Here is a 27,922-nt window from a genome sequence, read left to right as displayed (position 1 = left end):
CTCATCCCCCGTTTATATGAATGCCCCTTTTTTTAACCCCACTCCTTTATGTACTCTCCCTCATAAATAATCTGCTCCTCCTTATCTCACCCTGAGTTTTTAGTGTTTTATCTTGCACATGTGGCCCGCTCAATGTCATTGTAATTGTGGATATTGTATGTTATATTTTGTATTGCTCACTGTAGTCATATGTTTTTTGTATTTTATTGCATTGGTTGTGTTTGCATTTTATTTTATTGTAATTCTTGCTTGGGCTTGGCCTTATGTAAGCCGCCCCGAGACCCCGTTGGGGGAGATGGTGGCGGGGTATGAATAATAATAATAATAATAATAATAATAATAATAATAATAATTATTATTATTATTATTATATACTAGCTGTCCCCTGCCATGCATTGCTGTGGCCCACATGGGGGTTCTGTGTGGGAGGTCTGGCCCAATTCCACTGTTGGTGAGGTTCAGGATGTTCTGTGATTGTAGGTGAACTATAAATCCCAGGAACTACAACTCCCAAATATCAAGATTCTATTTTCCCCAAACTTCACCAGTGTTCACATTTGGGCATATTGAGTATTTGTTTAGAGTTTGGTCCAGATCCATCCTTGTTTGAGTCCACAGTGATCTCTGGATGTAGGTGAACTACAGCTCCAAAACCAAAGGACACTGCCCACCAAACCCCTCCAGTATTTTCCGTTGGTCATGGGAGAACTGTGTGCCAAGTTTGGTTCAATTCTATTGTTGGTGGGGTTCAGAATGCTCTTTGATTGTAGATGAACTATAAATCCCAGCAACTACAACTCCCAAATGACAAAATCAATTTTTTGAGTGAAGGACATACATTGGGTTGTTAGGTGTCTTGTGCCCAAATTTGGTGTCAATCCGTCCAATCCCACAAACGAACATTACATTTTTATTTATATAGACAATGAAACTTTGCTCCTAGAGGACTAAGTCTACTTCCAAATAGAGTAAACACTGAATCAGCTGCTATGTAAATCTCATAGATGGATCTATGTTAGTCAGAAAGGACAAGTGGATTTAGGCCAGTGTCTACTATCCTCTGTTGCTATGCTCTGAGAACATATCTTCCTGGACTGGATCTTCCCAATTATGTTTAACTATAATTGTCTCCAAACAGTAAAAGAGAAAGGTGGAAAAAGCGCAGAGTGAAAGATGTGAACTTTCAAACCTTTGCTGTCGGAGTTTGAGTCTTCTACTTCTTCAAACGGGTGTTGAGTAAGGAAGGCTTGAGCTGATTCCAAAACAGAGTAAATGTATGGGCCTCGGGACTTCACTTCTTCCATGAATGTCTGTGTTGGGTAAAGAGAACCAGGAAAGTTAGAGAAAGTACAACACCCAGTTTCCCCAGGACATGACACAAAACCAGTGCTAGCTCCAGGATTTGCACGTTGAGGGAACTCATAGCCAGAATCTCAAAAAGGGAAGGCATGCTAAGCAAGAATTCTTTTAGTGTGTATCTTCTCACATTTTTGGATACTCTGTAGTTGCGCATGGATCAGAATTGCCTTAGAGAAGATCTCCATAAGCAATCTTCACAAATAGTCAGGATCAGGGATTTTGCTCCCCACTTCCAAGTACCCAAGTCTAATAAGTTATTTTGAGATCTGAAGTAGAAAATCTCATATAGGGTGTTGTGTGGTTTCCGGGCTGCATGTCTGTGTTCTAGCAGCATTTTCTCCTGATTTTTCGCTTGCATCTTCTGAAGATGCAAGCCACAGATGCAGGTGAAACGCCAGAAGAAAATGCTGCTAGAACACGGCCATACAACCTGAAAACAACACCATAGTGTTTCCAGCCTTTGACAATATATATCTCAAATGTTTCTTTCTCTGTCAATAAATACACAACGATAACATGCAAACAATTCACTGTCCTTTGCTGACAGTCCAAATCAGTGGCGCAAAATGGAGTGGACGTACGGCGTGCCTCTCCTTCTCCTGCTGCACCAGGAGGGCATCCCCCCGGAGAGGCAGCTGGGCGGAGAGCTCCTCATCCTTCTGGCTGAGCCAATCTATGATCTCCTGGAGGGGAATCTGGAGCTTGCCACTGTGGTCCGAGAAGGCCTCCAGGCGCGCCCTGAGGGAGGCAAAGCAGAATTCAGACGCGGAGCTAGGAAATGGGTTACTTGCAGGGTGGACAACACTAACCAGATCTAAAGCATCACCATTTGCTCATTGGTTTTGAAATTCAAAGCATTTTCATTACCATTCCAGGCAGTCGTTGGCACATATCAACACTCAACATGGTGTCTAAATTGAGCCAATATGTACCAAGTTCCCTTCCTTAATAGCTCTAGATCAGGTATGGGCAAATTCAGGGCTGGGGGACGGATGTGTCCCCTTGGGTTCTTTTCTCAGGCCCTCCTCTCTCTCAACACCCTATCCTTCCTTCTCTCTTTCCTTCCTCCTTCTCTCCCTCTCTTTTCCTCTTTCCTCCCTCCTTCCCTCTATCCCTCTTTTTCCTCCCTCTCTTCTGTCCGTCCTTCCTTTTTGTCCTTCCATCCTTCTTTCCTCCTTCCCTTCCTTCCATTCCCTTCCACCCTTTTGTCCTTCCTTCCTTCTCTCTTTCCTTCCTTCCCTCTTTCTCCTTCCATCCTTCTCTTCCACCCTTTCATCCTTCTCCTTCCTTCCTTCCTCCTTCCTTCCTTCCTTCCTTCCTTCCTTCCTTCCTTCCTTCTCCCTCCCTCCCTCCCTCCCTTCCCTTTCAACCTTTCATCCTTCCTTCCTTCTCTCTGTCCTTCCTCCTTACCTCCCTCTTTCTCTTTCCATCCTTCTCTTTCACCCTTTCATCCTTCTCCTTCCTTCCTTCCTTCCTTCCTTCCTTCCTTCCTTCCTTCCTTCCTTCCTTTTTGTCCTTCCATCCTACTTTCCTCCTTCCCTTCTTTCCTTCCCTTTCTCCCTCTCTCCTTTCCCTTCCACCCTTTTGTCCTTCCTTACTTCTCTCTTTGCTTCCTCCTTACCTCCCTCTTTCTCCTTCCATCCTTCTCTTCTACCCTATCATCCTTCTCCTTCCTTCCTTCCCTTTTGTCCTTCCATCCTTTTTCCTCCTTCCCTTCCCTTCCCTTCCTTCCCTCCTTCCGTCCCTCTTTCTCCTTCCCTCCATTCCCTTCCACCCTTTCATCCTTCCTTCCTTCTTCCTTACCTCCCTCTTTCTCCTGCCAGCCTTCTTTGCCATCCTTCCTTCCTTCCTTTTTGTTTTTCCTTCCTTCCCTCTTTCCCCTCTCCTTTTCTCTTTCTCCTTCCAATCTTCCCTTCCTCCCTTTTGTCTCTCCTTCCTTCCTTTTTTCCTTCCTCCCTTCGTTCCTTCCTTCCATCCATCCATCCATCCATCCATCCACCACTGGGCAGCCAGTCCTCTTAGCAGGGAGTGCTGGCATGCGGCTCCCAAGTTAGAAAGTTCGCCCATGCCTAGACCTTCAAACCAGGGTCTAGGGTGAGTTTACATGAGCAAGAACACCTCAAATTTAGTATTGGTTCACCAACATCTAGTGAGCATTTTGGGTTTTACACATTTACATTAGCTATGTACTGCTTTGAGCAAAGATGAGGGACACTCTGGCATTTTCTGGGACAGTTTTAGCAATGCGATTGGGTCCAATTCGGAGGGTAGACAAACAATTCTGCAAGGTTGACTTCAACAATAACCTTTCCAAGCTTTGCTTTGGCCCCCTCCGTGGCTCTTTGGAACCTGGCTAGGACTCAAGTCCTTGTCTTAGGACTTGAGTGCTGACATAAATTCCATCAGGACTGGCTTTGCCCATTTGTCAAAGTTCTCCCTTACGCACAGTCAGTGGGTTATTTGAATCCCTAAGAATGTTTATGAGTGCCAAACAAGATCCTCGAAGCCTGGCATCTGCTATGAGTCTCACCGGAGGTTGTGCGACTTCTTTTTAATCTCATTCCAGCATAGATTCATCTCCAGAGGCATCTGTGGCCCAGCGGCGCCGTTGGGGGGTCTCACGCAGGCTGAAGCAGAGGCATCTTGGGGTGCTTTAACCTAAACATAAACACAAACAGCATCAAGGGGATGGGAAAGGAGGCACGCGCGGTAATTGCAGGTCAAGGAGGAAATGCTGGATTCCATCCTGACACCTGAGAAGGAACGCAAAGAACAAGATTCAAGGATTTAATGAAGTGAATAAAGAACAATCCGCAGTTGCTACTTGATAAAACTCTTTATTTCATGAGTGTCACTACCATTATTTCTGAATATATACAGCCACAGATAGATAGATAGATAGATAGATAGATAGATGATAGATAGATAGATAGATAGATAGATACAAATAAATAAATGTAATGTTTGTTTGTGGGATTAACAGAACTCAAAAACCAGTGGGCGAATTGACACCAAATTTGTACAGCATACACCTAACAACCCAATCTATGTCCTTCACTCAAAATTTTTTGATTTTGTCATTTGGGAATTGTAGTTGCTGGGATTTATACTTCACCTACAATCAAAGAGCATTCTGAACCCCACTAACGATGGAATTGAACCAAACTTGGCACACAGTTCTCCCACGACCAACAGAAAATACTGGAAGAGTTTGGTGGGCAGTGTCCTTTGGATTTGGAGTTGTAGTTCACCTACATCCAGAGATCACTGTGCACTCAAACAATGATGGGTCTGGACCAAACTCTACAGAAAGATTCAATATGCCCAAATGTGAACACTGGTGGAGTTTGGGGAAAATAAAATCTTGACATTTGGGAGTTGTAGTTGCTGGGATTTATAGTTCACCTACAATCACAGAGCATTCTCAACCCCACCAACAATAGAATTGGGCCAAACCTCCCGCACAGAACCCCCATGTGGGCCACAGCAAACACACATATATACACATATACCAACACTGGGGGTTGGTACTCATTTCCATATGTGTATATACATATATACACAAGTATATACACACATATACTTACCTAATCATACAAAACACATATACACAGACTGGGCCACAGCAATGCGTGGCAGGGGACAGCTAGTCTATATAAATAAAAATGTAATGTTCACTTGTGGGATTCACATAACTCAAAAACCACTGAACGAAATGACACCAAATTTGGACACAATACAACTATTAGGCCAATGAGTGACCTTCACCCATAAAAACACCAAAAAAACACAGCAGAAAAGACTTAAAAAGCAGGAAAAAATACATTACAACGCATGCACAAAACCACTTATATATACGCAAACACACATATATACAAATATACACACACAAATATACACACACAAAACACATATACACGGACTGGGCCACAGCAACGTGTGGCAGGGGACAGCTAGTCTATATAAATAAAAATGTAATGTTCATTTGTGGGATTCACATAACTTAAAAACCACTGAACGAATTGACACAAAATTTGGACACAATACACCAATCAGGCCAATGAGTGACCATCACTCATAAAAATACTGAAAAACACAGCAGAAGAGACTTAAAAAGCAGAAAAAATACATTACAATGCATGCACAAAACCACATATATATACACACAAACACACACATATACAAATATATACACACACAAAACACATATACACAGACTGGGCCACAGCAACGCGTGGCAGGGGACAGCTAGTCTATATAAATAAAAACGTAATGTTTGTTTGTGGGAATAACATAACTCAAAAACTACTGGATGAATTGACACCAAATTTGGACACAAGACACCTATCAGGCCAACGAGTGACCATCACTCATAAAAATACTGAAAAACACAGCAGAAGAGACTTAAAAAGAGAAACAACAACAACATTACAACACATGCACAAAACTCCATATATATAAGCAAACACACATATATACAAATATATACACACAAATATACACACACAAAACACATATACACAGACTGAGCTACAGCAACATGTGGCAGGGGACGGCTAGTTCAAGATAATAGTTTGAGACACACCAAACAATACATAATTGAGGAAATAAATTCAAGTGTATTGTTCAGGGTGAGTCTACACAGGCACAAAAACTCAGATTCAGTGTGAATTGTATTGTCGAAGGCTTTCATGGCCGGAATTACTGGGTTGTTGTAGGTTTTTCCGGGTTATATGACCATGTTATAGAGGCATTTTCTCCTGACATTTCGCCTACATCTATGGCAAGCATCCTCTGAGGATGCTTGCCATAGATGCAGGTGAAACGTCAGGAGAAAATGCCTCTGGAACATGGCCATATAACCCGGAAAAACCTACAACAACTCAGTGTGAATTGTTTACTACTTGTCCCAATTTTTTATATCATGTCATTAATAAAAAATGTGCAAAAAGAATGAGTGGGAATGTTGTAGTGATTCCAAAAAGGTGGGGGAACATGGCAGGAATTTCACCACCCACCCATCACTGTGTTTAGGTCGTGTCCTTCATTTATCAAATGCACACCAGGCACAAGGGACACAGAGCTTTTGTGTGTTGGATCAATACGGAGCTAGGCTTGTGACATGAGCATTTCTTGCTTCGACTTTGGGGTGGATATGACAGTAATCTCAGACATGCACTACAATTTCAAGGTAGTGTTTAACTGTAACTATCATTCTCCTTAACACATTTTGTTTCTTTAATGGAAAAGACGTAGGAGCAAAGTGTTTCTTGAGGTGTGAAAAAACATTTCTAAGAAAATCCGCAGACCTTCCTTCTGTTACGATTTTGTAAGTAGTACACCTAACCACTCCAACTCCCACCAAAAACCTTTCCAAGAATTTTATCTCTTCCTCCTCTTGGCTTTGTTTGTTCCCTAATCAAACAAAAACATGTTGTTATTGGTACAATCCCTTAATTTATTTATTTGCGGTATTTGTAACCTGCCTTTCTCAACCTGCAACATCACAAATGCGTCTGGCGGGGACGAGAGACGGGGCCTTCTCGGCTGTGGCCCCCCGCCTATGGAACACACTCCCAAATGAAATAAGATTGGCTTCTTCCCTCCTGGCTTTTAGGAAGAAATTAAAATTGTGCTTTTGGGACCAGGCTTTCGGTCAGTAGAAGTAAGTAGCACTTTAGATGGACATTGACTGGAACAGCGACACAGCTAATGAGACTATTTTTACTGTTTTAATTTTTGCTTATGTACTGATTTAATTATGACTTATGTTCAATTGCGATTGTATTATGATGATTGTCATGTATCGGCATTGTATCGGTGAATATTGTAAGCTGTCCTGAGTCCCCCGATCTGACAGTCGGTGCTGGGTCGCGGCGTACCAAGCAGATGCTACCCTTCAGGTGACTGCCGCGCCCCTCCTCTTTTTCTGCTGACTTTTATACTCAAGTAATAGGTCATGGAAAGTACTCTCTTTCCAGCTCCTCTCCCTTGACCTTTTGATGGAAAGTACCTTCTTGTACCTGCAGACTCTGCGCTTAACCACAACCTTTGAACTTAATCACAACACAACTTCCGACCTCTACACATCTGGTTTCTTAAAAACATTTTCTTCCCTGTTGGTCCTTTTCTACAGAGGACGGGTATGTTTCTCTTTGCTGTTAATTTCATTCAAAGCCCCATGCTTAGCATTCGCAAATTTCACTCAAAGACCCTTTCAGGATTAACATAACTCCAAAACCACTGGACGAAATGCCGCCAAATTTGGTCACAAGACACCTACTAACCCAAGGAGTGACTATCACTCAAAAAATTGATTTTGTCATTTGGGAGTTGTAGTTGCTGGGATTTACAGTTCACCTACAAGCAAAGAGCATTCTGAACTCCACCAATGATGGAATTGAACCAAATGTGGCACACAGGACTCCCATGACCAATATGGGCATTAACCTTGAGTTTGGGAGTTGTAGTTCAACAATGATAGATCTGGACCAAACTTGACACGAATATTCCATATGCCCAAATATGAACACAAATAGAATTTGGGGTAAATAGACCCCAAATTCTATTCTATTAGAACACTGTAGACTCAAACAATGATGGAGCTGGACCAAACTTGGCATGAATACTCAATATGCCCAAATGTGAACACTGGTGGGTTCTGGGGAAAATAGACCTTGACATTTGGGAGTCGTAGTTCCTGGGATATATAGTTCACCTACAATCAAAGAGCATTCTGAACCCCACCAATGACAGAATTGGGCCAAACTTCCCATACAGAACCCCTACGACCAACAGAAAATACTTAAGGCCATCCAGTCCACCTCCCTTCACCAGGGCAAGAAAACGTAATCAAAGCCTTCCTGACCAAGAGCCATCCAGCCATAGATAGAGATAGATAGATATGATTCACTGACACACAGAGATATAGTATCATAGATTTGAAAGGGACTCCTAAAGAGGGACAATGATATGTTGCATGTTCCAGAGTAGGCAAGCAAGTCAATCTCCACATCAACACTGACAAAGAAACAAGAAGAAATACTGTTTACCCACAAGCAGAAAGACATTACAAATATTAGAAACCAACACTTTCTCATTGCTTTATTTTCCAGATCAACAGACTGGGCCACAGCAACACGTGGCAGGGGATGGCTTGTCTGCTGGAGCTAGGTGTGAATGTTTCAACTGACCACCTTGACCAGCATATAATGGCCTGACAGAGCCTGGAGCAAACTTTTGTTGAGAGGTGATTAGATGTCCTTGTTTGTTTCCTCTCTGTTGTTGTGCTGTTGTAATTTTTTAATACTGGTAGCCAGATTTTGTTCATTTTCATGGTTTTCTCCTTTCTGTTGAAATTGTCCACATGCTTGTGGATTTCAATGGCTTCTCTGTGTAGTCTGACATGGTGGTTGTGAGAGTGGTCCAGCATTTCTGTGTTATAAAATGCTGTGTCCAGGTTGGGCCATTATATGCTGGTCAAGGTGGTCAGTTTATTATTTACTTATTTATTTACAGCTTTTATATTCCACCCTTCTCACCCCACAGGGGACTCAGGGTGGATTACAGTGTACACATATATGGCAAGCATTCAATGCCAATTTTTGACATACAAACATATACAGACATACACAGAGGCTATTTAACTTTTTCAATCACATCGCTTTCATCGTCCATCTGCGACGCTGATGAAGCACTTCCGCATTCCCCGCATGCTTCCCCGCTGGAATGCTTTGCTGGAGTCTTCTTTATGGCCTCATAAATCAGTTAATTTAGCCTCCCCACATTTTAAGGTGGTACCTAATTTTCCTACTTGACAGATGCAACTGTCTTTCGGGTTGCACAGGTCGACAACAGGCTACACACAATAGGTTGGAAACCCACTCCAGCCCGGTCTGGCTTTGAACTCATGACCTTTTGGTCAGAGTGATCTTAATGCAGCTGACACTCAGCCAGCTGTGCCACAATCCCAGTTGAAACATTCACACCTAGCTCCAGCAGACAAGAGTCCTTTGTCCCACCCTGGTCTTTCCACAGATATATAAACCTAATTTTTCTAGTTCCAACAGACCTCACTACCTCTGAGGATGCTTGCCATAGATGCAGGCGAAACATCAGGAGAGAATGCCTCTAGACCATGGCCATATAGCCCGAAAAAACCTACAACAACCCAGTGATTCCGGCCATGAAAGCCTTCGACAATACATTAAACATTGTAATGTTTTGCATTTGAGGTACCAGAGTCTCCAAGGCTGGATGCCAGGGGAAGATGCAAGTTGTGATTTTGGCAAACAGAACGTATCCAAACCCTGAGATGACATTTCCCATCAAGCAATTTGTAGTACATATTCTCTTGTAAGCCCACTCAGGCGGACACACCTTCCACGGGCTGCAAAACCATGCTGCTGACTCTCTTTTTTTTAACCAAAGGAGAAACCCCCCTCTGTGACTCTATTTGCTTTGTCCCTGGTCTCCCCTTCTAACTAATTAGCCGCTAGTTCTCCAAGGCAATTTAGCACTTGCCGCCTTCCATTAGTAGGCATCAACCCCAAGGGCTTCAGGCGTGACACATCTCAGGCATCTTAAGGGTTCTTAATGGAAAAGGGGGAAAAGCTACTCAGTGACAATGCTTCACAGTTTGCAGACAGAAGAACTCCTTAATTCCTTGGCCCCCACATTCATTCCTACAGGAGAAGGATCCTTTTATGAAGATCAATTTGCTCACTTGTTGAAAAATGCCTATTTTAGCTTAATTTTGGTTTTCACAGTTATGGGATTAGTCCAGGTTTAGGGAGGAAATCTGACAAAGTATTTCAAAGCCCATGGTGGTGCAATGGGTTCAAGCCTTGTGTTGGCGAGACTGAAGACCGACAGGTCAGAGGTTTGACTACGGGAGAGCGTGGGTGAGCTCCCTCTGTCAGCTCCAGCTCCCCATGCGGGGACATGAGAGAAGCCTCCCACAAGGATGGTAAAACATCAAAACATCCGGGCATCCCCTGGGCAAAACCCTTGCAAATGGTCAATTCTCTCACACCAGAAGCGACTTGCAGTTTCTCAAGTCGTTCCTGACACACACACACACAAATTGATGAATTAATTTGCGACAGGTTGGGCTGCAAAGCTTTCAAACTACAAGAAAGGAGATTCCACCTGATCATTAGGAAGAACTTCCTGATTGTGAGAGCTGTTCAGCAGCGAAACTCTCTGCCGCGGAGTGTGGTGGAGGCTCTTTCTTTGGAGACTTTTAAACAGAGGTTGGATGGCCATCTGTAGGGAGTGCTTTGAATGCAATTTTCCTGCTTCTTGGCAGAATGGGGTTTATTTATTTATTTATTTACATAACTTATATCCCACCCATATCAGCCCGCAGGCAACTCAGGGCGGTCTACATATCGGCACAATTCGATGCCATCAATACAATACAAAAGCAAAAACAATTAAGTGCATTTAGACAAAAAAGAGCTATATCCTCTCAATCCAATCCTCATCCGTTTCATCGTCTTGGCCGTTCCTGGGTCATTTTCCATCTCAAGCTTGACTATTCCGGGGTTCCGAATGCCTGCTCGAAGAGCCAGGTTTTCACTCTCTTACGAAAGGTCAGGAGGGAGGGGGCTGATCTAATATCCCTAGGCAGCCGAGGGGCCACCACAGAGAAGGCTCTGTCTCTCGTCCCCGCCAAGCGTGCTTGCGAAGCAGACGGGATCGAGAGCAGGGCCTCCTCAGATTATCTTAACTTCCTGGAGGGTTCGTAGGAAGAGATGCGTTCGGATAGGTAGGCTGGGTTGGACTGGATAGCTCAAGAGGGCTCTTCCAACTCTAGGATTCTATGATTCACCAAGACTGAAACTTCAGAATGAAAATAAAGAAAGCAGCAGCTGTTTTCCTTAAAAGGAAAAAAAATATTCAAAGGACTCAGAAAAAGAGGGAAATAGTCAATATCTGGTTCGAATGTGAGAATGTGCCGCTCAGTTTTGAATGAGCTGCACACCTGCACGAAGGGAAGCTACCAGCCTCATTGTCAGCATCCAAAAAGGCACAGCCACGCCGAGGATGGGTTTGTGTGTCGCTTTCATTGCACAGCCTCCTCCCAACCCGCTCCTTGCTGATCTGGGAAACATCAAAAGGAGCGTAGATGAAAAGTCAGGCGGATGGGAAAAAGGAAACTTCGAAAGAGGGGCCTCATGAATCATTCAGGCTACATCTGCTGCATCTCGCTACAAGACAAGAGAGAGTTGGGCGCCTTTTCATGCCCTGATTCTCACAAGGCCAAAGCAGGTGAGCGCACGGCTTTGTGAGCCAGGAAACAAGCCCAAGAGGGAAATCCTGAAGGAGATTGGAGCTCTACAACTCATTCTGCAGGTATCCAAGATATAGCATCGTGTGCATCCAAGAGAGAGACCCAAATGGGCAAACTTGCCCGAGATGCTCACAACTCACCAAAAACTGTAGAGCGCCCAGTGGCGCAGTGGGTTAAACTCCTGTGCCGGCAGGACTGGTCACAGGTTCAAATCCAGGGAGAGGCGGATGAGCTCCCTCTATCAGCTCCAGCTCCTCATACGGGGACATGAGAGAAGCCTCCCACAAGGATGATAAAAAAAAAACCATCAAATCATCCGGGCATTGTCTCCTGGGCAACGCCCTTGCAGACGGCCAATTCTCTCACACCAGAAGCGACTTGCAGTTTCTCAAGTCGTTCCTGACACGATAAAAAAACAAACAGATCAAAAACTGTAAGCTGTGAAAGGCGGTCAGTCTTTCTCCAAGCATAGGATGGGATTGAATATTCTGGCCATCTCAGAATAAGAACTCCAAGTGTCTCTTGTTGCAGGCATGCCTCACTTCCTCTCTCCACCTTGATTCCCACCCAACGCAGATCAGGTACACGTGAACAGGTTGAATTCTAGATCCATGCCACCTTTGCAAGTAGGTTTTCCTTACCTGTGCAGGAGCAAGGTTCCCTGGCAGGGCTCCATGGGAAAAGTGATGCTGGCCACCCTCCCTCCAAAAGGGAGACGAAAACAAAAGCAGGAAGGTAGAGAAAGGCAGGCAGAAAGGAGTGGCTTGCTTGCTGATCTCCCAGGAATCTGCTGGGGGCGGCAAGATCAGCCCCTCTTTGGCCCATGAATCGCAGCCTTTGTCCAAGCGGAATTCCAGTCCCTTCCAAGCCGGCTGGTGTTTCGGGCCCGACCGGGAGCTGTGTGTGTGGGAGAAGCAGCTGCCTATGTGAGCGGGAGGCGGAATGTCACCGGCAAGGAGCCGCCTTCCCCGCATGGACTTGTGACAGTCACACGCAGCTCTGTGATGCTCAGGCGAAAAGGGGAGTCAAGCTAGAGAGCAACCGTAGTACGTATAAAGACAAGAACGGAAAAATGCCTGGATTGGATCCAAGCAGGCCGTTTATGCCGCTTAGAACATGGAAAGGGTGCATCTGTGGGTCACAGTCCCAGGGAACCTCCAGCTGTAGGAGATGCAGGGTATAAAATTCCCTATTAGAGTGGAAGGGACTCTATTAGCTCCAGTTAAGGAGCCAGATACTTTCAGATAGTCCTCCGGGAACAAGATCATACAAACAAAGTTGCTCTTGGGTTGCTGTAAGTTTTCCGAGCTGCATGGCCATGTTCCAGAAGCATTCTCTCCTGACGTTTCACCCACATCTATGGCAGGCATCCTCAGAGGTTGTGAGGTTAGTTGGAAACTAGGCAAGTGAGGTTTATATATCTGTGGAATAATGTCCAGGGTGGGAGAAAGAACTCTTGTCTGTTGGACGCAAGTGTGGATGTTGTCACTGGCCAGCAAGGAACATGGAAGACATTGCAGACTGATTCAACCAGAGAAGTCAGCCCTAGCAGAGCCCTTGATGAACCAGCCTATTATTTGAGTACACAGAAATTCTGGAACACTCTCACAACCACCATGTCAGGTTACACAGAAAAGCCATTGAAATCCACAAAGAGAATGGCATCCAGACCTTGTCCCTGAATCTGAAGAACTTCTTGCCTTTAGCAAAACACCATCTACTTGCCTAGAACCCACAATGTTATCGACAACTGAGAAAGTACAGAATAATGAAAGGACAACCGTGGAGAATAGTCAGGCTAGCCTTGTGAGCTATTCGGGTGCACTTGCTCAGCCCTGATTTTTCAAGGGTTAGTTTAAATTATGCCAATCTGTTTGGTATGATGTTTGTAATCAACTTGAGGAAAAGAAGTCGAGAAATGGCTGAAAACACACAAAGGCAGAAAGCCCCGTGGCCCTTACCTGAGACTGTGCGTGGGAGGTGCTGTTGCGACGGGGAGGGCCGGTGGCCTGCCACTCACGACATCTGGGGAGGGTGAAAGAGCATCCCTGCATGACCATGGGCTGCATCAGAACTCATGAGGACAGCGGCAGTTCGTACGCTGGGAACTGGAAGGAGAAAAAAGAAAGCAAAGGGAAAGCAAACACAGGGGTTACTCTCGGTATGTCCTGCATGGAGCAGGAACTAGACTAGATGACCTTCAAAGGCCCACCTAACTCTTTCATTCTGTGGATGGGATTCTTGATTACATTTACCTGTTTCCAGCCTTTGGCTTTATGGTACTATTTCATTATTCAGGTGGAGGCCACTAGGAGGTGCTAGAGCAGTGTTTCTCAACCTGGGGGTCGGGACCCCTGGGGGGGTCGCGAGGGGTTGTCAGAGGGGTCACCAATGACCATTAGAAAACACAGTATTTTCTGCTGCTCATGGGGGTTCTGTGTGGGAAGTTTGGTTCAATTCCATCGTTGATGGAGTTCAGAATGCTCTTTGATTGTAGGCGAACTATAAATCCCAGCAACTACAGCTCCCAAATGTCAAGGTCTATTTTCCCTAAATTCCACCAGTGTTCACATTTGGACATATTGAGTATTTGTGCCAAGTTTGGTCCAGAGCTATCATTGTTGAAGTCCGCAGTGCTCTCTAGATGTAGGTGAACTATAAATCCAAAAGTCAATGTCAATGCTCACCAAACTCTTCCAGTATTTTCTGTTGGTCATGGGAGTTTTGTGTGCCAAGTTTGGTTCAATTCCATTGTTGGTAGAGTTAAGAATGCTCTTTGATTGTAGATGAACTATAAATCCCAGCAACTACAATTCCCAAATGACAAAATCAATCCTGCCCAACCCCACCAGTATTCAAATTTGGGAATATTGGGTATTTGTGCCAAATTTCATCCAGTGAATGAAAGTTCATCCTGCATATCAGATGTTTACATTATGATTCATAGCAGTAACATTACAGTTATGAAGTAGCAACGAAAATAATTTTATGATTGGGGGTCACCGCAACATGAGGCACTGTATTAAGGGGTCGTGGCATTAGGAAGGTTGAGAACCACTGTGCTAGAGAGAGAAAGGTAGTCCAATTTATGGGGGGTGGAGCAGGCATTTAGCTAACTTCAGCCCTCCAGGTGTTTTGGACTTCAACTCCCACAATTCCTAACAAAGGCACTTAAGCATGAATTTTTCCAAGCAAAGCTTCCAAGAAACAAGGACGAGAACTTGACTTGATTCCAAACGATGCTTCATCTGACTACATATCCTGTACTTGGGACTTTTATCTCCTCGTTAAGGTATGTCCCAAGCACTCGGAAATTGGTTTCGCTTTAGCTTCGTGTCTCTTATCTTTCTCTCTCTGAGCCTGGCAGAACACCGAAGCCACTGTTCGGCTCTTCTGTTTTGACTAATCTCCCCCCATCTACCTATTTGTTCATTAATTTCTGCGGCTGGGCCAGGTGCTGGGCTGTTTCCAAGCTTCAAATCATGGGAATTCTCTGGTAGCAATTCAGGGAGCACACCGTCATTCCCACACTCTTCAGGGACATTCTCATGAGAAACTACACTCTGAACAGGGATCTCCTGGTCATTCTCTACATCAATATCATTGACCAGACAGAGCACTGCCATTTTGAAACTCATTGTCATCATTCCCCACATCCAAAGCATCCTGATCCTTAAACACAATCACAGGCTGAGCTCCAACACTGGCTCATTAATTTCTGCACCAGGACAAGGCGGCGAGCCTTTATCAGGCTCCAAGCCTAGGGAATTCTCTGGTAGCAATTCATGCCCCGGAAACAGACCATTATCCCCAAACCCTTCAGGAACATTCCCATCAGAAAAGTCACTTTGAACAGGAATCCCATTGTCATTCTCTGCATCTAGATCAACCTCATCATTAGGCACATGAACCTCACCGTCACTCCCAACATCCAGAGTACCCTGATCATGAGACACAATCACAGGTTGAACTCCAACAATATGTGTGATTTCCAGAGACCATGAAGAAGAAAGAGCTGTTGCACTCCAGAACAGGAATAATCCTCTGACTTTAAACACCACACGCTGAATAGGAAAAAACAATCCTTTTATTGAAGATAAGTAAAAGACAGCAAAGTTTTTTACTTTAAGGAAATAGGCAAATCCAATTAGGTAAGAAGATAAGCAGGAACAAATTAGTCCAAGGGAGAGTTCAGCAACGTTCATAAAAGCAAAGTCCACACATCTCCAAAACAATCCAGAAAATCCAAGGCTTGGATAAGCCATCATGAAACCCAGGAATCCAAAACCATGAACAAGAAATATCTTAGCATGAAACTTCAAAGCAAGGGTTCCATCAAACAAGGATGAGAACTTGGCATGATTCTCAACTATGCTTCATCTGACTACACATCCCAAACTTGAGACTTTAATCCCCTCGTTAGCTAGGTCACTAGCGGTCAGAAATTGGCTTCTCTTTAGTTGAGACTTTGTTATTGTTTTCTGTTGAAGACTGGCAGATTGCCTAAGCCTTTGCACAGCTCTCCTGTTTTGACTAAACTCTTCTCGTCTATCTCTTGGCTCGTTATCTATTTGCTTATTAATTTCTGCAGGTGCTGAGCTATTTTCATCATCATCCCCACACCCCTCAGGGACATTCTCATGGGAAACTACAGGGATCTCCTGATCATTCTCTGTATCAATATCACTGACCAAACCATTTCCATCTTGAATCTCATTAACATCATTCCCCACATCCAAAGTACCCTGATCCTGAAACACAATCACAGGCTGAACTCCAACAAGAGCATTCAAATACTGGCATGTTTCTGGTTGCTTAATGAATACTGTGCTGATAAGGCTGTACCAGGAGCTGCAACTTCATTTCTTTCTATTGAGTGTTTGCATGCATTCCAAGGTTCCATACATTTTGCTATAAGGTGGCTTCCCTTGGTTTGCAATTATAGGGCCAATGACCCATCAATCATTGTTAAGTTTTGGTTCCGCCCCTTTCCCCAGGGCTCTGGGAGGAGAGGGAGCCATTTTAGGTCAGTCTTGCATTGGAAAGCTTAGCTACAGGACGTGGATTAGCTCCACCTGTACAGAAGCTTTATTTCCCACAGCATCCGGGAGAAATTCCGGGGGAAAACAGTTCCAAAGGACCCCAGCTGGAGAATCTACAAAGCCTTGACTGGTAGGTCTACTCGGGACCCAAGAAGCAGTTTGGAGCCGGGAGTAGGGCCCACACCAGCAAAGTTTAGAAAGTTGATAGCCCAAGGAGGGGTTAAAAAGGGTTTTCCTCTTAAAGAAAAGAAGCAGTTCACGAAGCCAGTTGCCTGTCCCTTGTGGACAAGATTAAGAAAGCCACCAGTTGATTCAAAGCCTTGAAGTATTTGTTGAAGATCTGAGAAGTATTTGATTGTTTGTTGAAGACTTAAGCAATAATAAAGGACCTTGTTAAATGTGCTGTCGCACGCTGGGCCTGTGCATAATATATAGACAGGACATAAATTTTGTGTGCCCAACGGGACGCCGGGGCTGCCTCAGATTAAAGGCCCTTGGATTTCCTTCAAACAGAGTCTTTAAATTGTTTAAAGGTTCAACAATGCTCTTTATTAATAAAAACAAACAGGTACTTTAAAGCTTTCTTAACAGTCTATTGGCTCTCTCTCAATCTTGTCCACAGGGAACAGGCACTATCTTCATAAACTGTATTTTAGCTAATAGGGAAATCCTTAACTTCTAATCTGGGCAGTCTGTCTTTGCCTCTGTTGGCGTGGGGCCCCTGCACCCGGTACCAACTGCTTCTGGCTTCCGCGAGTGACCCTTACCAAGAGAGCTTTGTAGACTTCCAGGGAAAAAGGAGTCCAGGTTTCAGTGATGGCTGACTGAAGTCCTTCAGCGAAGGAGCTGTAAGGCTGTATATCTTCGGCCAAGCTGTGGGGCTGTATCTCCCTGGCCAAGCCGTAGAAGACGAAGCTTTCTACAGGAGCTCTTGGTATTATGTCCTGCATGAAAGGCTTCTCTGTGTGGACTGACCCAAAAAGGCTCCTATTCCCTCCAAAACCCAAAAAGGGGGCAGGACCAGGGAACCTAACTATAATTGACAGGTGGCTTGCCCTATGATTGCAGCCAAAAGAAGCCACCTATCTGCAGAGTCCCTGAAACTTAGGATTACATCAAACATTCAATGCAAAGCAAACAAAATTGGAGTTCCTGGTACAGCTGTACCTGCACATTAAAACCTTTCAAACTTCTAAAGACTCTGTATAGGAAAATCCTTAGGGCCTCTCACTCGAGGCACCCCGGCTTCCTGCTGGGCACAAAGAGCACGTCCTGTTCAAAAGCCAACTGCTATAGGCCCAGCGCGTGACAGCACAAATATAATTATGACAAGATGACAGACTGGTGTGATAAAGTCCTAACTGAGAAGTATGGAGAAAGTAGACCCTTTTTACAATAGCTGACGCGACCAACTTTGTTCTCTCAGTGAGTCTCCCAGGCGCTACAAAATCCCGGGGAAAAAGCTATTACTATAAAGGGAGCCACCATCCTATTAAGAAGGCGGAAAGCCATCCAGTACAACCAGAGACATAATGGGCCTCACTAAACTAGCTTTCTGCTCTAGGCTCAGGGCTTTTATGGCCAATTCCCTTTGGAAATCTCTCTGCAGTAAATGTCTTCTGTTTTATGAAAAGAATAACAACATACATCCAAGCTTTTGCAGGCTTTGTTTGGGTTTCCTCCCCAGTTCTGGATGAGGAATTTCTCCACCCAAATCAGTTCGAAGCAGGTTGAAACAGCGCTTGATACAATGCTGCTCTTCTCTCTAAACGATTCATCGATGTTCCTCCCTACAGGCAAGGTTTTAATGTATGCATCCATAGGAACAAGTCCCAGTGTGCAATGATCCCATTCCTGGTTGTTTAGTTACTTCCTGGTAGCCCTCCAGCCCCAGTTGGTTTCTTAATTGGTTCTTTCCTATTTATGGTCCCACCAATCTCAGTGTTACTAATATATTCTAACTCATAAAAACTGCTATAATCCTGGTTGTTAAAAAAACGAGAGAACAAAAGAAAATACTACAATACGGCTCTTTGGCTGCAAGTAAAACTCTCAGGATTCTTTGTAAGACATGAGTGAAATAATTGTTATTTTTCAGTGAAAATAGCAGAGAAGAAATCTAGTTCAAGTCTCTACTTTTTGAAAAGCGCAGTGATGCCCTGCCTATTCTTCTGGAGACAAGTTTCTCAGGTCCCTTCTACACTGCCATATAAAATCCAGATTATCTGCTTTGAACTAGACTATATGGCAGTGTAGACTCATATAATACAGTTCAAAGCTAATGTGGTTTGTCTGCTTTGATAATCTGGATTATATGGCAGTGTAGAAGGGGTGAAGGTCTTTTCATGGAGGATCAAGATCGGGAATCATGGAGCCTCAAAGGGTTTTTTTTTTTTTTGTCGTGTCAGGAGCAACTTGAGAAACTGCAAGTCGCTTCTGGTGTGAGAGAATTGGCAAGGACGTTGCCCAGGGGATGCCCGGATGATTTGATGTTTTATCATCCTTGTGGGAGGCTTCTCTCATGTCCCTGCATGAGGAGCTGGAGCTGATAGAGGGAGCTCATCCGCCTCTCCCCGGATTTGAACCTGCAACCTGTCGGTCTTCAGTCCCGCCGGCACAGGGGTTTAACCCACTGCGCCACCGAAGGCTTCACTCAAAGGGTTGTTGCATCACAAGTTCCAGCATTCCTTAGCATTTGCGGTGTTTGCTGGGGTTAATAAGAATTGCAATCCAACAACAAATGTAGGCTTGCATATTTCCCATCCCTGAGCTACATGCTACAACCACTTTGCACAAACTATAGCAATTTATGGTTCTCAGCTCACATATTGTCCCAACCTCATTTTCCATCTTAATCACTATGATATTTCATCTTGTTGATGGGAAGCTTCCCACTGGAGTGGAAATCATCTACAAGATAAATGGCAAGCTGAAAGCCAAAAAACCAAGGTCCCAACAACATTTGTTATAGAATTCTAATACGCTGATGATAACGTAGTCTGTGCACATTCAGAAGAAGACCTACAAGCCACTCTAAGCACCTTTGGAGAAGCATACAAGAAGCTCAACTTCTAATTGAACATTGATAAAACCAAACTCTGATCTCGGAACGGTTGGACAACGTGACTGGATAATGACTGGTAATGAAATGCGGAGGACTTATGGTTTTTATTGTGTTACTGATGTTAATTGTAATGATTTTTTTACCTGTGTTAAATGTTTTTAATGTTTACATTATTTTTGTATTGTTGTGGGCATTGAATTGTGCCGTTTTGTAAACCACCATGAGTTGCCCTTGGGCTGAGAATGGCGGTATAGAAGCATAGTAAATAAATAAATAAATAAGTGCTATTCCAGCAGGCACTAGCCCATCTCTCTGCAATGCCAGAAATACAGCGTAATGGTGAAATGTTAGAAAATGTTGTCCATTTCCACTCCCTTGGCAGCTATCTCTCCACAAAAGTCAACATTGACACTGAAATAGAACACTGTCTGAGCTCTGCAGGTGCAGCATTCTTCCAAATGAAGCAGAGAGTGTTTGTGGACCGGGACATCTGTAGGGAGAACAAGGTGCTTGTTTATAAAGCTATTGTCCTCCCAACCCTGTTATATGCCTGAAAAACGTGGACTGTCTACAGATGTCACACTCAACTCTTGGAATGATTCTATCAGCATTGCCTCTGAAAAATCTTGCAAATCTCTTGGGAGGACAGGTGGACAATTGTCAGCGTGGTGGAAGAAGGACAGACCACCAGCACTGAAGCGATGCTCCTACGCCATTAACTCAGTTGGATTGGCCACGTTGTCCGAGTACCCGATCACCATCTCCCAAAGAAATTACTTTACCTCCAAGTGAAGAATGGAAAACAAAATGTGGGTGGTCAGGAAAAGAGATTTAAAGATGGGCTTAAAGCCAGCCTTAAAAACTCTGGCATAGACACCGAGAGAGAACTGGGAAGGCCTAGCCCTTCAGTGTTCTAACTGGAGGTCAGCTGTGACCAGGAGTGCTGCAGAATGCGAAGAGGTATGGATGGAGAGCAAAAGGGAGAAATGTGCCAAGAGGAAGGTGCGTCAAGCCAACCCTGACCGGGACCACCTTCCACCTGGAAACCAATGACCTCACCGTGGAAGCACATGTGGGTCCATAGTCACCGATGTATCCACCACCAAGACGCTACACTCGGATAATGAGGAATCGCCTAAGTAAAGTAAGACGTAAGAAGTAAGTTTGCTGGGGTTAGTAGGAATGGAGGATCAAGATTGGGGATCATGGAGCCCTCAAAGGGTTGATGCATCACAATCCCCAGCATTCTTTAGCATTTACGGTGTTTGCTGGGGTTAATAGGAATTGCAATCCAACAACAAAGGTAGGTTTGCATATTTCCCATCGCTGAGCACATGCTGCAACCACTTTGCGCAAACTGTCGTGATTGCCATGCAACTTATGATTCTCAGCTCACAGATAACATTTTGCAAACAAATAATTTATGATAATAAACAAAAGATATAAACAATAACAATGTGTTCACGTATCAATAGTAGGGATTCATCTTTTCTTTCCCTTCTCCAAATGTTTTGCTTCCAATCACACATCCCAGAAATGACATGGCCATGAAGTCATTTGTCAGGTTGCTCTTTTGTTTCCTGGCGCCACCCTTTTGACGCTTTGGCAAAGGCCAGGAGTCAGAAAGCTGGCTTCTTCTGGCCCTCGAGGCTTTGTTATCCAGGATTAGAATGCCGCCTTTGTGGTCCCAGGATTGGCACCGGGCCCAAAGCACATTCTTCAAAAATTCTGGTGCACGAGAAAGTGCTCTGGACTTTGGACAAAACCCGTGAGTTGCAGTTTCGTTGGAAGCCTGTTCCTTTAGCCTCATCGGTTCTGACAAGTCAAGAGCAAAACAGAAGGGTCGGGAAAGAGATCCTTTCCCACGTCATGTTATTTTAAAAAGATTATATTAAATCTGTCACAGAGGGAAAACCTTTCGAGCAACTTGTCTATTCCAATATGCATGTCACGGATGTCATTCTTTCCTTCCAAACTTGATGGAAGACAATTCTTTAACGTAGAATTGAACCAAACTTGGCACACAGAACTCCCATGACCATGGAAGGGTTTGGTGGAGTTGTAGTTCACCTACATCCAGAGAGCACTATGGACTCAAAGAATGATGGATCTGGACCAAACTTGGCACTAATACTCAATATGCCCAAATGTGAACACTGGTGGAGTTTGGGGAAAATAGGCCTTGACATTTGAACCCCACCAATGATAGAATTGGGCTAAAATTCCTCCACAGAGAAACCCTATGAGCAACAGAAAATACTGAGTCTTCTGATGTTTTTGGTGACCCCTCTGACACCCCCTAGAGCAGTGTTTCTCAACCTGGGGGTCGGGACCCCTGGAGGGGTTACGAGAGGGTTTCAGAAGGGTCGTCAATAGACCATTAGAAAACGCATATTTCTGATGGTCTTAAGAATCCCACAGTCAGGAAGTTCTTCCTAATGTTCAGCTGGAATCTCCTTTCTTATAGTTTGAAGCCATTTTGTTCCACATCCTAGTCTCCAGGGCAGCAGAAATCAAGCTTGCTCCCTCCTCCCTTTGACTTCTACTTACATACTTATACATGGCTATCTATCATGTCTCCTCTCAGCCTTCTCTTCTGCAGGCTAAACATGCCCAGCTCTTTCAGCCACTCCTCATAGGGCTTGTTCTCCAGACCCTTGATCATTTTAGTTGCCTCATTCCAGCTTATCAACATCTTCCTTCAATTGTGGTGCCCAGGATTGGAGACAGTATTTCAATTTAAAGCAATAATTGAGAGTAATTATGCCTAAAGTACAAAACCAGGGGAACCCCAGAAGGACTCAGAGGCTGAGGTTCCCCATTTCTGCAATATTTGGCACAAATTATTGTTTCAGCACAATTTCACGCATCGAATGTGAGAGAGCGGATGCATAAAACTCTACACCAGTGTTTCTCAACCAGGGGATTGGGACCCCTGGGGGGAGGGTCGTGATGGGGTGTTGGAGGGGTCGCCAAAGACTTTCAGGATACACAGTATTTTCTGCTGGCCATGGGAGTTCTGTGTGGGAAGTCTGGCCCAATTCTATCGTTGGTGTGGTTCACAATGCTCTTTGATTTTAGGTGAACTATAAATCCCAGCAACTACAACTCCCAAATGTCAAGGTCTATTTTCCCCAAACTCCCAACAGTATTCACATTTGGGCATATTGAGTATTCGTGCCAGATCTATCATTGTTTGAGTCCACAGTGCTTTCCGGAGATAGGTGAACTACAACTCCCAAACTCAAGGCCAATGCTTACCTCACCCTTTCATTATTTTTTTCTGGCCGTGGGCGTTCTGTGTGCCACGTTTGGTTCAATTCCATCGTTGGTGGAGTTCAGAATGTTCTTTGATTGTAGGTGAACTATAAATCCCAGCAACGACAACTTCCAAGGTCCAGAGAATGAAAATGCATCCTGCCTATCAGATATTTACATGACGATTCATAACAGTAGCAAAATTCCAGTTATGAAGTAGCAACGAAAATAATTTTAGGGTTGGAGGTCATCACAACATGAGGAACTATATAAAGGGGTTGCGGTGTTAGGGAGGTCGAGAACCACTGCTCTACACCATCCTACAGTTGTTGTTTTTTTGGGCACCTCAAAGTGATACACAAATGAGCGTCTGCTTCTCTCGTTCTGTCAAGAGCTTTTTAAAAGAAATCCCTTCCCTGAAATCTCTCTTCTCCTGACATCTCGAACAAGTTTTCTTTGCTTCGGTACATTCGCCGAACACTGTCGCTGGTTAAATATTGATCTTCCTCCAAATGAAAGCACGGTCACACTGTCATTGGGCTGACATCCACCTGGACATGCAATATCAATACTTTTGTTGAATGCTTTCGCTTGAAAAAGACATCTGTGGAGCTCCGAAGTTTGCTTGGAGGGTTCTGAATATACGTCGGTGCAATGAGACTGTTTGGTCTGGATGGACACACTTTGGACCTTTCCAGTCCCTTGGAAAAGAAAACAATAAAAATCCATCACGTAGGGTAGCGTTTCTCAACCTGGGGGTCGGGACCCCTGGGAGGGGGGTCGCAAAGGGGTGTCAGAGGGGTCACCAAAGACCATCGAAAATTCAGTATTTTGTGTTGGTCATGGGGTAGTGTGTCCACAGCGCTCTCCGGATGTAGGTGAACCACAACTCCCAAACTCAAGGTCAATGCCCACCAAATACTTCCAGTATTTTGTGTTGGTCATGGGAGTTTTGTGTGCCAAGTTTGGTTCAATTCCCTCATTGATGGAGTACAGAGTGCTCTTTGATGGTAGGTGAACTATAAATCCCAGCAACTACAACTCCCAAATGTCAAAGTCTATTTTATCCAAACTCTACCAGTGTTTGCATTTGGGCATATTGGGGTATTTGTGCCAAGTTTGGTCCAGATCAATCATTGAGTCCACAGTGCTCTGTGGATATACGTGAACTACAACTCCAGAACCCAAGGACAATGCCCAGAAAACCCTTCCAGTATTTTCTGTTGGTCATGGGAATTCGGTGTGCCAAGTTTGGTTCCATTCCATTGTTGGTGGAGTTCAGAGTGCTCTTTGATTGTAGGTGAACTATAAATCCCAGCAACTACCACTCCCAAGTGACAAAATCAATGCCCCTCCAACCCCACCAGTATTCAAATTAGAGCTTATTAGGTATTTGGTCCAGTAAATGAAAATACATCTTGCAGATCAGATATTTACATTACAATTCATAACAGGAGCAAAATAACAGTTATGAAGTAACAACAAAAATCATGTTATGGTTGGGGGTCACCACAACAGGAGGAACTGTAATAAGGGGTCGCGGCATTAGGAAGATTGAGAAACACTGACCTAGGGAGAGGTGAGAGGGCTTCAGATCATGGCCTCAATTCTGTAGTTAGTCCTGAGTACAGTACTTTACTTAGGCGATCCCTCGTTGTCCAAGTATGATAGCCTTCCATTTATAGTGTCTTGGCAGTGGATATATAACCATATTCTTGACCCGCATGTTCTTCCACAGTGAGGACATCAACGTGGAAGGCAGTCACGGTCAGGGTTGGCTTGACGTGCCTTCCTCTTGGCACATTCCTCCCTTTCACCCTCCATTCGTGCCTCTTTGAATTCCACAGCACTGCTGGTCACAGCTGACCTCCAGTTAAAGCACTCAAGGGCCAGGGCTTCCCAATTCTCAGTATCTATGCCAACCTTAAGAAATGTGGCTTCAAAGTGGAGTCCACGACATGCGAGTGTGGAGATGGGCAAACCACAGAGCACCTGCCACATGCACAATGGAGGACCTTCTTATAGCAACACCAGAGGCACTCCAAGTGTCCAACTACCAGTCAAAGGACATTTAATAGAATGCCAAGTTTGCAAACTTGGCGTTATTAAAATACATCACAACTGTACCCTTGGTTCACTTCTGATACGATAAATAAATACGGTAAATTATTGTAGATTAATAACCCAGTTGAATAGACAATCTGGGCTCAGATCCTGGGATATAGGGCAGTGTAGATCCAGCTCAAGAAAAGTATGCACAGTTAGGGGATGCACCGTTAAGCCCTCGCTCCCATCCGCTCTCTGTCCAGATGACCACCTGTTTTAATCTACTTGGGAGATGGAAGCATTGGGCTGGTTGGTGGCAATAGATAGACAGATAGATAGTATAAATATAGTATAATAATAATAATAATATAGATAGATAGTATAAATACAATATAATAATAGGGAGCCCCCAGTGGCGCAGTGGGTTAAACCCCTATGCCGGCAGGACTGAAGACCGACAGGTTGCAGGTTCAAATCCAGGGAGAGGCGGATGAGCTCCCTCTGTCAGCTCCAGCTCTCCATTGTGGGGACATGAGAGAAGCCTCCCACAAGGATGATAAAACATCAAATCATCCGGGTGTCCCCTGGGCAACGTCCTTGCAGACGGCCAATTCTCTCACACCAGAAGCGACTTGCACTTTCTCAGGTCACTCCTGACACAACTATATATATATATATATATATATATATATATATACACACACACACACACACACACACACACATAATAGATAGTATAAATATAATATAATAATAACAATAACATAGCTAGATTGTATATAGTATAATAATAATGATAGATAATATAAACATAGTATAATATAGATAGATCGTATAAATATAGTATAATAATAGATAGTATAAATATAATATAATAATAACAACAATAATATAGATAGTATAAATATAGTGTGATTATAATAATAGATAGATAGCATAAATATAATATAATAACAACAATATAAATAGATTGTATATAGTATAATAATATAGATAGATCGTATAAATATAGTATAATAATTGATTGATAGTATAAATATAATAATATAATAATAATAATAACATTAATATAGATAGATAGTGTAAATATGGTATAATAATAGATAGATAGTATAAATATAATATAATAATAATAACAATAATATAGATAGTATAAATATAGTATGATTATAATAATAGATAGATAGTATAAATATAATATAATAACAATAACAATAATATAGATAGTATGTAGTATAATAATAATATAGATATATAGTATAAATATAGTATAATAGATAGTATAAATATAATACAATATAATAACAATAATATAGATAGGTAGTATAAATATAGTATAATAATAGATATTATACATATAATATAATAATAGATATAGATATTATACATATAATACAATAACAATAACAATAATATAGATAGATAGTATAAATATAGTATAATAATAGATATAGATATTATACATATAATATAATAACAATAACAATAATATAGATAGATAGTATAAATATAATATAACAATAACAATAATATAGATAGTATAAATATAGTATAATATTAGATAGTATAAATATGATATAATAATAATAACAATTATATAGATAGATGGTATAAATATAGTATAATAATAGATAGATATTATACATATAATAACAATAATATAGATAGTATAAATATAGTATAATAATAGATATAGATATTATACATATAATACAATAACAATAATATAGATAGATAGTATAAATATAGTATAAATATGATATAATAACAATAACAATAATATAGATAGATAGTATAAATATAGTATAATAATGCTAGATAGATAGTATAAATATAATATAATAATAACAATAATATAGATAGATAGTATGAATGTAGTATAATAATAGATAGATATTATAATATAATATAATAACAATAATATAGATAGTATAAATATAGTATAATAATGATAATAGATAGCTAGAGAGAGAGAGAGAGGGGGAGGGAGGGGGGAGAAGAAGTGTAGGAGCTTAAAGACACAGCTATTCAGTGTGGAATATATGGGGAGGGGGTGGATGGAGAGGGTTTGGGGAGGGGGCTTCCTTTCCAACCAAAGCAAAGAGAACCCAAGGACAGAGGCAGCCTTGAATGGGGTCTCCCAAGGACAGCCCTCCCACCCCCAGCAATGGAGGACAGGTCGAGGGAGGGATGCAGTGGGGGGGGGGTCCTTCGGGGTTGAACCCACCCCTCCTTCCCCTCCTTCCCCCCTCCCTCTCCCTCCCAGGAGTGGGCCTACCTGGCTCTCCCTCCTGCAGCCGGATCAGCAGAGGCAGGGGCCGGTTGGCTCAGAGCTTCCTCGCCCAAAGCGGCATGATGAGATTTCCTTATTTTGGGGAGGGGTCACAGCTAATGGAGATCGGAAAGGGGGGGAGGAGGAGGGGGAGAGGGAGGAGATCCAGCAGCCGATCCCTTCTCTGGAGGCTTCAGCAGCAGATCTTTTCAGAGAGAGAGAGACATACACACACAGAGAGAGGAGATGCTCCTGGACCAGAGAAGGAGGAGGGGGGGGGGGGGGCAAGGAAAAGGAGGAGGGAATGAGGAGGGACCGGCTCCCAGGACCTTGGATTGCTCCCCACCCTTTGCCTAACACCCCCTCCCCAATTTGGACACTTCACCCCCCTCCTTCGCCCCAAAATGAACACAAAACAGACCTTCCCCTGCCAGGACGCAATCCCCGGCTATTGGGTTTGTATAGCCGGCAATTCAGAGGAGGGTGAAGTTCAACAGGTAGTGATGTTTCTCTCCCCCTCCACCCCACTCACCCCACTTCTTCCTATTCTAGGAAAGGTGTCCCCTGTTAAACTTGCACCCAGA

The 27,922-nt window shown here is 43.3% G+C and overlaps 1 protein-coding gene across 5 annotated transcripts in view; it reads right to left on the bottom strand.

Moving 5' to 3' along the window:
- The window catches only part of DRP2 (dystrophin related protein 2), a 66,080-nt gene extending 38,478 nt beyond the window's left edge, over positions 1-27,602 (bottom strand). For 3 of the 5 annotated variants that reach the window (XM_060756361.2, XM_060756364.2, XM_067471522.1), the window contains exons 1-4: positions 12,298-12,610; positions 3,890-4,017; positions 1,941-2,097; positions 1,190-1,310 (exon numbers count right to left, since the gene is read on the bottom strand). In XM_060756361.2, coding sequence (XP_060612344.2) covers positions 1,190-1,310; positions 1,941-2,097; positions 3,890-3,948 — 337 coding nt within the window. In that variant the 5' untranslated portion in view covers positions 3,949-4,017; positions 12,298-12,610. Of the gene's footprint in view, positions 1-1,189; positions 1,311-1,940; positions 2,098-3,889; positions 4,018-12,297; positions 12,611-13,617; positions 13,765-27,344 lie in introns of those variants that run through there. The other 2 variants (XM_060756365.2, XM_060756363.2) reach the window with 2 other exon arrangements.
- Positions 27,603-27,922: the final 320 nt, after the last annotated feature.

This window comes from Anolis sagrei, chromosome 10, assembly GCF_037176765.1.
Source record: "Anolis sagrei isolate rAnoSag1 chromosome 10, rAnoSag1.mat, whole genome shotgun sequence".
Lineage (NCBI taxonomy): Eukaryota > Metazoa > Chordata > Lepidosauria > Squamata > Dactyloidae > Anolis > Anolis sagrei.
This window is presented reverse-complemented; position numbering and strand designations above follow the sequence as displayed.